Source organism: Triplophysa dalaica, chromosome 13 (assembly GCF_015846415.1).
Source record: "Triplophysa dalaica isolate WHDGS20190420 chromosome 13, ASM1584641v1, whole genome shotgun sequence".
Classification (NCBI taxonomy): domain Eukaryota; kingdom Metazoa; phylum Chordata; class Actinopteri; order Cypriniformes; family Nemacheilidae; genus Triplophysa; species Triplophysa dalaica.
In genome coordinates, this window is record NC_079554.1 from 17,160,788 (window position 1) to 17,172,009 (window position 11,222).

Genomic DNA, 11,222 nt, shown 5'->3' on the forward strand with positions numbered 1-11,222 from the left:
GAGCACCTGAACCAGTCTTTAACTCGTATTAAAGTGTCAGATACAACAGAAATAGATATCCTGAGTAATCTCAATTGTCTCGGCCATCCTGTTCTTTAAAGGGATAGTTCACCCAAAAATGAAAATTCTGACATCATTTACTCACCTTCTAGTCATTTGAAACCTGTTCGACTTGCATTCTTCTGCAAAACACAAAAGAAGATATTTAGAAGAATGTTGGAAACCAAAAACCATTTGTCCCCATTTACGGTTTTCTGTTACCAACATTCTTCGAAATATCTTCCTTTGTATTGTTCAGAAAAAGAAAGCCACACAGATTTGAAATGTCAAGAGGGTAAGTAAATGATAACAGAATTTTCATTTTTGGGGGTTCTGTACCTTTAAGTCTTTCAGAAAAAAACTAGCCAGTACAACTGAGAATTGTTTGAGAATTAATTGGTTCATTTGGCTTAGCTGGCAGACAGAGGAAGAATTCACTTGGAATGAATTGTGTCCACCAAAAGTATTTGCATGCACTCTCTGTTATAGCTCCTAATTCACTAAAGGAATAATGCAAATGAGGTTACAGCAGCAACACGCCCTCCAAAGTTGTGTTGCACAGCACAATTTCTCATCTTGTAAGCCGCTTCTGAGTCCTATACAGTAGGTTGTGGAGGATGAAGCATACTCTGGCAGGACTGTATAGCATCGCTTCACATCGCCAATCCAGGCACGACTGCAGTCGTCAACCTTTAAAAATGCTAAAGGTGTGCACGATGTGTCATGATAAGTCTGATTATAAGGCTCTTTTCTGTAAGATGAAAGCACGTTTAAAGGATCAGTTCACCCAAAAATGAAAATTCTGTCCTCATTTACTCACCCTCAAGTTGTTCCAAATCTGTATACATTTTTTTGGTTCTGATCAACACAGAGAAAGATATTTGGAAGAATGCTTGTAACAAAACAGTTCTTGGCCACCATTGACTAGCATAGTAGGTAAAATTGCTTTATAAATTTCTATGTACTGTCGAATACAAAAGAAGATATTAAGAAGAATGTAGGAAAGGAAAACAGTTCTATATAGGACACTTTTTGACTAGGGATCAAGTCTTGAATCTTGAGAGAGAGAGAGAAATGTGTGTGCGCTTTATTAATGCTGCAAACATTTTGGCAGTGTGTGTGTGTGTGTGTGTGTGGAGCATTTTAAAGTGTCAGAGATAGACACAGCACTGGACTTGCCGCACAGGAGTAATTTTCCGAATGAAAGCGTCTTTTACTGGTTGGTAACTTTACTTCAGAAGGAAAGAAGGCTGTCTGACAGTACATTAGCCCTGTCTTGTGCACTCAGTTCCCTGTACTAAACAAATTGTCAAAGTATGTTCTGTGCATCCCTTTTGTGGGCGGAGTCTGGAGGAGAGATGTGAACTGAAATGCTTGTCAGTCAGCATAAGTCAGAATACCTTGCATTAGATGTTTTTTTCTCTTTAAACATTTTGAAATGTAGCCTATAATAATCCATCAGTTTTCGTATTTTTAGTATATAAACCTATTGTTGAATGTCACCTTTTAATGAAGTGTTTTGTTGTAGTGGTACAGAGTAATTTATATTACATTCTTTTACCAGTCGGCGTAATAGGCTATTGTTTTAACTGACTTTGTTTATCTCAATTTTATTTTAAGTTATATTGTATTCTATTGAAAAGCAAGACAAATAATAAAAGCACATTTTGACCATTCAGTTTATGCAATAGTGAAAACAATGGCTTAATAATAGAAGAAATGCAAAAAACTAAATGTTCGGTATTCGGCATTCGGCCAAGTGTTTATTTTTTCTTCGGCTTCGGGAAAGAATTTCCATTATGGTGCATCTCTACATTTGATTATCATTGTAATTTTTCCTACTTTGTTAGTAAAGGGTTGAGGAGGACTGTTTGGTCACAAGCATTCTTCCAAATATCCTTCTCTGTGTTCATCAGAACAAATACATTTATACAGATTTGGGAAAACTCGAGGGTGAGTAAATAATGACAGAATTTTCATTTTTGGGTGAACTGTTTCTTTAAGGTGTGCTTACTTAATAACATGCACTGTTTTGCGCTGAAATACTATTGCATTTTAAATAGAAATGTTGTGTGCCGAAGCAGCACAACCGTTTAGTGAATTTTCCAGTTAATTTTGTCTCTGTATATTAGTCTTTCTCATTTCTTCCAGATGAATAATAGCAGACTCAATGTTTCGTGGCACAGTGAAACAACTAGAGAAATCACAACTGGATCAAATGAGCTTCAGTCATTTTGCAGTAGAACGTCAAATCTTCCTTTAGGGTTTATTACAAAACATTCAGAGCTGCGCTGAATAACTGCCATCACACTCATAAGATGAGATCTTCCCTCACTGTCTTCTGTAGACTAAAAGTGAAGAATTAAACACTAAAGATATTCTTAAATTATTTTAAAAAATCTACTAAACTGTCAATAAGTAAAATGTTTAGGAAAAATGAAGTATAAATAGCTCAGATTTCGCCAATGATCATGTTTAAAACACAGTCTCATGCTATATTTCCAGAAGCCCAAAGAAATCGAGCAGAACAGATTTTGTTACAAGACGCACTACCCGCCTCTTGTTTTCCCGTCTTCGGCAGGTACTTTCACAGCCCCACCGACACCAAGGAGCTTCTCTACGATCCGGCATCTGTCATGAATGGAGACACGCTGAAATTCTGCCAAAAAGAAGCCTGGTGCAAGATGTCCTTCTTCGTCCTCTCATTCTTCTACTATCTCTACTGGTGAGTGCCTTATAGTCTGTCAGCTATCTTGAGCCTAGCACAGTAGAGATGTATATTTAAACATATATTTGAACTGGCAAGGACTTGGCGAAGGCGATGGGAACATGCCTTTGGGTCGAATTCCAGAAATCTTTTTTCTTCACATTATATCATGTCACATTAAATGTTAATGCACAGATATAAAAAAATGCCAATATTCTAGGTTCACCCTCGTGCAAACAAGTCTAAGACCTTTTGCACGATTAAGGGCAATTGATGTGTGTCGGGACAATTTTATATTCTACATTATTTAACACTATTTGCTCCTGGAATGGGATTTTTTAATAAAGTTCCCATCCATTGGAATCCATCACTTTAAAGATGTGAAACTCGTTTTTCTGGACACCATTACCTGTCAATCTCACTCTGCACGAGTGTTTTGACGACACAAAATAGCACAGTCTAACATAATATAACTCTATAGTTACTTACTTATTATTTAACTAGTTGTTATGCGTAAATCATGAACTATTACTTCAGGTCAAATTTTATCAAACTGAGTCATGTGCTGATGGATGTCCTCTTTATGCAAACGCCTGCCTCTTTTCACACCTGAGGATGATGGCCTTTCTGACTGTAACGCTGCAGAACTAACTAATGTTTCATTTCTATATAAAAATATACTAAACATAAAGCATGAAAAATCATTTGCGTGCACATATCATAATGTTTAACATGGTGCTGTAAAATGACTGGCTGGTAATGCGGTTGCTAATGTGACGTAATCACCTCATGGGTCACGATCGAGGGGGAGGAGATTCCAAAGACTGATGGCTTTTTATTTGCATGGTTTTATTTTTAACTTATATTTTTATATTTATTTACACTTATCGACTAAATACGCTATTCCTAATAAAAAAAAGATTTCTGGAAACCATCTTACCCACCCTCGGGGCCTTACGACCCCTCCGGGGGTCCAGACCGCTGCTTTGGGAACCTCTGATTCAGAATTTTGTTTACACCGGCCATTATGATGATACACAATGAGCTACAATGGATTTGATAGATTTTTTATTTTGTGGACACAATGTCATACAGTTTGTATAAACCTTTGGAAAATTCCTTTGTATTTACTCCATGTTGTCCAATTGTCTTCCTGCACACTTCAACTTTAGATCTTAAAATTTTCGAATGTACTTTCTAACCCTTTTACAGATCAATTGAAAATTCAATATCAACGCGCCGGGCCATCCCCATCCAATTACAATAGCTGCTCTGCAGTTTCCTTTTTTCAAAACACCATTAAAACCTAATGAGTCAAGAAAGAAGCGTGCCGCTTTGATAAAAGTGAAACGGAGAGATTTGGGGAAATTTCACACTAGTTCTTCTCATATATTTAAACTTCATACGAATGGCAAAGGCACATTTTCTGAGCACAGCCGGGCTTATGCTCTTCAGATCTTTGCCGAACTATCCGTATCATGTCTATAATAAAAAATAAAATACATTATTCATTGATCTTCCTCGCTTAAGCATGTTTTAAAATAAGCCCTAACGCTTAATAAAACAACACCATTTCAATTTAAAACATACTTATTTCTATACCTGCCTTAACACTTGATATTTCACATTTGCGATTTCATCTAAATAATATTCTCAGGGATGTTAAATATACATGCTTTATATGCAGTATTGATGCGCTGATATAATTTCAAAGAGCATATATAAATCTACTTTCCTGAGATGACGTTTTGAAAAGAGTAGGAATATAAAGGCATCCACGCTGCTTCTGTTCTCACCCCCACAGGCTGAAGATAGAAGTCACGGCAAGAACTGCACATACAAGTTTTATCAGGGCAACCCCTTGTTATCTATTAATGCCTGTGGACAACATTCTGGTCTAACGTTCATAGCCCCAAGTGTGAAATCAACATACATCAGTAACATATGGCTTTGCATTATAAATAAATTGTCCATATCATGCATGACCTGCCCGGAGTGATTATCAAGATGGTGAAGCTGTCATTTTCCATACTGCCAGCAGCTTACATCTCCATGCCTCCACCAGCTGAGAGTGTATGCTGTGGTTTCAGCCGGATAATTTGGTGACAAGACGGCTGTTGTGTTGGTTGTTAGCTTGGAAGAAATGAACTAATTAAGCCGTTCCCTGACAGTATGATTGAACCCATGGGATGAGCTCATTTTACAGAATAGACTCATTGATATGTGCATGAGGCAAAAAAGATCATCTGAACAAAACTCACCAGATGTAAATTGGAAGTATGTTTGTAATGAAGTTAATTAGATTAGTATATAAGGTATATCTAGAAGGGAGTTATGGTACCACATAGAGATATTTACCTGGGGCGTTACTTATGCAAACTGTGTAAAATCGGGTGATGTGGTCTAGTCGATAAAGATCTGGGTCAGTTGATGAAAGTAGTATACAAGTGATAGTTTATCCAAAAATAAAAATTCTATCATTATTTAATCACCCTTGTGTTATTCAAACTTTGTAACATCGTGTCTGGTGTGGACAAATTTTTAAATTATAATGGGTTCTAATCCGTTCTAATCCTTTTGTCGCGTAGTGTCGCGCCACGCCATGTACGATGTAGACACGGTGTAAGACTTTCTTTTGTGGTACACAAAAGAAGATATTTTGAGAAGTCTCTCAGTGGAAGTCAATACGATCATTGTTTGGTTACCAACATTCTTCAAAATATCTGCCTTTGTGTTCTGCAGAAGAAAATCATTCATGTTTGCAATGACACAAGGGTGAGTAAATGATGTAGAATTCTAGTATTTTGGACAAACTATCCCTTTAATACCGAAATCGAAACACCCTACCAAATGCATATAAGAAAACAAGAACTAGCATTTTTGTAAAATACATTTTTATAGTCTTCATTTTATTCATAATTGTACTGTTTGCAAATCAAATTTAATTAAAAAAGTGTGAGTCTTATTGAATCTAGATGAACCAGTTTATTCAATTGATTTGATCATTTAGTCATAGCTTGCTGGAGGCTTTAGAAACTAAAATCCCTCTGATGTTTGTTTATTGGATATTTTTAAATAGCTCTTTTAACACCTTCGAATGAAGAAATCAATTTAACTTTGCATATGGCCGACTCCCAAGATCTTGTGTAAGTTGGTAGTGACGCCTGCTATCAATCATCATCAGGCAACAAAATCGCCGACATATAATGCAGATTTAAATGTTCTCGCCTTTCACTCTGTAGTTTTTTATTTTAAGGTGCTTTGTGTCATTTTTTTGAGGATCTATTGACTGAATGTCTTCATAGGTGTACATTCTGAAGCGTTGTGTTTTTATTATCTTAGAATGAGCTATTTCAATCTAAATACACCGTTGGACTATTGAAATCGCCATGTTGTTTCTGCAGTAGCCCTAAACGGACAAACTGCACTACAGAGCGTGTTTCATAAATACGTAAAATAAACATAAACATAAATAAAAATCTCCTTCTACAATGAAGCCGAAAACGTGACATCATCTTTGTCCTGTTGCAGACACTGTAGTGCTTCAAAATGGAGGAGGTGGGGTGGAGCGAGTCATTGGTTGTGATTCATTGCCTTAGCACTAGATGCCCCGAAATTTCATACACTGGACCTTAAAGGGTTCTTTGTTTATCTGCACACAATGTCAATAATTCTTTGTCTTGTCTTCTAGTATGATCTACACATTGGTGACCTCATAACAGAGACGCTCAAAAGTCCCCTTATCATAAGACGCTGTATGGTTGAAAGAAGAGGAGACACAAGTTCAATCTGGAAAGCATACGACAGTGTCTGGACCTACAGATCAGACTTGAACCCCATCTTTCAAAAGTAAAAGAGCCCCGTGTTGTTTACAGTTCTGACTCAATGCCCTAGATATCTCATGGACCTTGTGTGATACGGTTTTCACAACCTCACAGTAACATTTGCACAGATTGTCTCAGGCACAGCACAACACGTCCTTTACCACAAACCTGCCAACCTTTACACTCACTAAACGTAGCTTAAAACTCACATTGGGTAACACGATTAAAAAATGTCGGCTAACTTGAACAGCGAATGTTACATTTATACCAGTCACACGCTAGGACAATGAGTTTGAATACATGTTTGTAAAAAGCTTTTGTGATATATATTTTACGTGTATTTGTGCACTTCAAATGTAAGCATTTTAATATGAAATACGTATATGTTGCATTACTTGTGTACATAGAGAAATTTGTGTAATGCTTTCTGTGCTGGTGTCAGTTGGTCGAGATGTTTTTGAAGTTTATAATTACAAATGCCGATAAGGAGGATTTATTGTAGAAAACAAGAGCCACTTTTCCACAATTTTGCACAAACGTTGTTATGAGTTTGCACAATAGATAGTGTTTGGTTGTGGTGAAAAAAAAACATTTATACTCCCAGTATGAGTCTTCCAATATAATATAATGTATCAAACTGATCACAGATTTTCATTATAGATGAGAATTTTTGAAATCACAGTATTTGATTCACAAATGTTTATAAAAAAGACAGCAATACTAACTAGTAAAAAGACAAGATATTTAAGAAATCAAGAGAAATGTACTTAATTAAAAATACATAATGATGCATTTCTCTGTTTTCCATGTATTCTAACTACACTATCTTTTTAATGCTAATAATGATGTTGGATCAAACAAGCCAGTTGTCATGCATCTAAACAAACTTCACAATTACTGTCTGCAATGCTTCTGTTAAGCACCATTTATAATGTATAATACTTAAGACATCAGTAGACATACTACATCAATTTCTTCACAATTCTAGGGGATCATAATACCACTCCCCAGCAGAAATGTAGCCTGTAGCCTGCTGTCTTTTGTATGCCTTATGTAGTTAAACGATGACCAAACATTTTATATCCCTATTGTGTACGTGTTCACCCATCCAATTGTCAGTTAAGAAATTTGTATATGAAATAAAACAACTATTTTAAAACATGTTTTCTGCGCTTTCTTATTAAACGTAAAAGGAATCATAGTAACCTGCGTCAGTCATCATTTGGTTATTTGACTCAATTACCCACAAAGCATTTCTCACATCTCCTGGAAGCCTCTAAACATCCACCTAGGACGTCGATCAATGCATGCCTTGTATTTCTCGTGTATTCTAATTGGCTCCGGTTTAAAGACGGTTATTGGCTGCGATTTCTGTTGCCAAGCCCTGTGTGGCAGTGACTGGCTGACAGATCGGTGACAGGCTGTCCTTCTCCTCCACCTGCTAACCCTCCAAATCACTGCCACATGCTCTGTAATTACAGTTTGTAAAGGATGCATTTGTGTGCCAACGACCTTAACACTTTGCCACTTATAGTCGTGAAATGAACGTCAGATGTCTGCGGGTCCTGGCACTCAGAAAGCTTTCTGTCACCCTTTCAGCGCCCGCCTCTGACCGAGGTCAGCCCGCAGATAAGTGAGTTCATTCTGCCGTCTGCCTAAAAGGTTGATCTTATATGGACAGTAATTATGGGACATGTGAAAACGTGAAATGCTCATACACATTAAAATTATCTTGATTTGCATGAAATACAAATGAAACTAATGAAATTTTGTTTGATTCCCACAAAACGCATATTTGCGTCTAAAAAACGCGATGCAGTACGCGAGGTTCTCAAAATGCGCTTTTGCGTCGTGATGCAATAACAGGATGTGATGCAATACGCGATGTGATGCAATAACGGAATAAACAGAAATTGCAATGCTACTGTAAAGTAAGTTCGTAAAGCTTGCCTTGCAACCAGGTCCATTTGATTGTTTTGTAACTGACGTTGATGCAGCACGCTCGTGTGAACGTTATAATTTTTTACTTTACAAGCAGCGGTCATGCGCGAGATGCTACCAAAGACAAGAGCGCAGAGGTCAAACACGTCATGAAAGAAATGGAAAATCGCGTTTGTGAAGTAGCCTATTGTAAATTCATTCCATAGAGAATGTGAAGCTGACGTCACACCCTATGTTGCAGTGGCACCGCCATCTTGGGAGGATCATACTCCACTGTTATTATTGTTTGGATATGTACCGTTAGCCGTTTTGTTTGTTATTTGGAGAAATTGAAAGTGAAAGAACCAGGGTCTTTTCCTGAACAACTGTGCGTAACGCTATTGCAGTTTTTAACATTGCAAGATCAACCTACCATAGTTATATTTCCAAATCAAACAAGAAAAACGAAACGCACTAGCAGCCATCCTCCCAAGATGGCGCAAAATTGAGTATTTGCGCAAAAAAATAAGTATTTGAGTTCAGAGTTTGTCAAGAAAACGTCTTGGTTACGTATGTAACCTCAGTTCCCTGATGGAGGGAACGAGACGTTGTGTCGAGAACGACAGATGGGGTTCGCCCTTGAGAACCAATCAACTCTGACTACTATAGAAAAGGCCAATGAAATTTGGCGAATGCAATTTGCATGCCGGGCTCCGCCCCCGGAAATCCGGTATAAAAGGAGGCCGGCGTGCAGCATTCACTTACCTTTGTTCTGAAGAGCCTGAGACCTCTCAAACTGCAGCAGAATACGATACGTGTTCGTGGCATAAGGGACACAACGTCTCGTTCCCTCCATCAGGGAACTGAGGTTACATACGTAACCAAGACGTTCCCTTTCTGTCGGTCTCTCGACGTTGTGTCGAGAACGACAGATGGGGTTGCCTATGGAAAACGCCACAACGCTGTATCGCGTCACAATCTCTAGCGAAGCGACGGTAACAAGCCTTGGCGTGTCATCTCGAAGCTTTCGTGAGACTGTAACCTTCCAGTGTGGTGGTCGGGGGGTTCCAGAGCTTTCTTGGAGAAAGATGGGTACAGCCCTGACCGGTAACTTTCACGGACGGGGCCTTAGCTCTCTATAGGCGAGAGGCCGTCCAGATCAGTTTACACCGGGTAAGCGCGACTCTTAATCAGAGAAGCGCTACAGAGGCCACCTCCTACCCGTGGGGAGGAATATGGTGGATATAGGTATGGTCTCGTCCTTGGAGGAGAACGCATGGAACGTGCGGACTGAGTAGTTAACCGCGAAGTGGAGGCCCACCTGGGGAAGCTCATGGGTTACCAGGAGTGGGAACCATTCTCATGAGGATACATCAGACGGAACAGCCCACGGAGGGGGTGTTACAGACGTCCGGTAGCACTAGGTCCGGTTAGAGCTATCTGTGATAGCTCACATGGTATCCCGGCCTAAGGGGGAAGGCTGCTCTGCCCAGCCAGCCCCCAGGGGGTGCTTGTTTGGTGATGGATGGAATGCCTATTCTTAACCAGTGTCTGGGTAAGAAGGGAGGCTGGTGAGGTACCAGTTTCTTAGCGATGTGTTCGGGTAAGAAGAAAAGGTAAATAGCACATTGACCCAACCTGTTAGAGGGTGGAAAGGTGCTTTCGCAGGCATACGCCCCCCCGGATGCCAGTCCTACATGTCGCCACGCAGGACGTGGGCTGACACCGGGTTTACGCGAAGGTTGTTAACCCTTGCGAAGGTGTTTGGGCATAGCCCAACCCGCAGCTCTACAGATGTCTGCTAGAGAGGCGCTTCTGCCAGTGTCCAGGAGGTGGCTAAACTCCGTGTGGAGTGAGCCCTCACTGCCAATGGGCATGGGAGATTCTGAGATCGGGATGCCGTCGTAACGGCGTCCACGACCCAGTGCGCCAGCCTCTGTTTGGAGACAGCCTTCCCCTTCTGCTGTCCTCCAACAGACACGGAGCTGGTCAGAGCTTCAGAGCTCTGCGTGCGGTCCAGTACGTACTGGACACAACACTAATCGGGTTGGGTCTTCCTCCCCCATGGGGAGCGCCTGCAAGTTCACCACTTGGCCCCGGAGGGAGTAATGGGAACTTCTTGGGCACGCATCCGGGCCTGGGTCTCAAGATAACGTGAGAGTTTCCAGGGCCGAGTTTAAGGCAATCCAGGGACACGGAGGATGCTCGGTGGTCCCCTACCCTCTTGAAGGAAGTGAGCGCCGTCAGGAGGGCCGTCTTACTCTATGAGGAAGATCGGAACCTCCGAGGGGCTCTTTGGGGGGCCCTGAGGCTCCCCAGGACCACTTAGGGTCCCAAGAGGGTATGGAGCGGAGATGAGGCGGATTCCGCCCTCTCGCTGCTTAGGAACCTGGTGACCAGGTCGTGTTGCCCTAGAAACTTTCCACCGACTGAGTCGTGATGAGTGGCAATAGCGACTACATACACTTTCAGTGTGGAAGGGAGATGTTAGTCTCCAGTCTCGTGAGGAGGGGAACACAATCCTGATCAAGCACCTCAGTGGGTCTTTCTCGTTGAGAAAGACACCAGGACGAGAAGAGGCACCGTCTAGAGGCGTGTAACCGCCTAGTAGATGGGGCCCTAGCCTGGGTGATGGTCTCAGCCGTATAGGGGGAGTAGCCATCTTAGGATCTTCTCGTCCCGTCTAGAGACCAGACATGGGTGTTCCAGAGGTCTGATCTGGGATGCCAGAA

General features: G+C 40.6%; 1 protein-coding gene across 2 annotated transcripts in view; it reads left to right on the forward strand.

The window, feature by feature from the left end:
* Positions 1 to 7,689, forward strand: part of cnih3 (cornichon family AMPA receptor auxiliary protein 3) — a 33,930-nt gene extending 26,241 nt beyond the window's left edge. Inside the window, exons 5-6 of one of the 2 annotated variants that reach the window (XM_056765125.1) lie at positions 2,621 to 2,764; positions 6,438 to 7,689. In XM_056765125.1, the coding sequence (XP_056621103.1) occupies positions 2,621 to 2,764; positions 6,438 to 6,465 (172 nt within the window). In that variant the 3' untranslated portion in view covers positions 6,466 to 7,689. Of the gene's footprint in view, positions 1 to 2,616; positions 2,765 to 6,437 lie in introns of both variants that reach the window. The other variant, XM_056765124.1, reaches the window with a different exon arrangement.
* Positions 7,690 to 11,222: the final 3,533 nt, after the last annotated feature.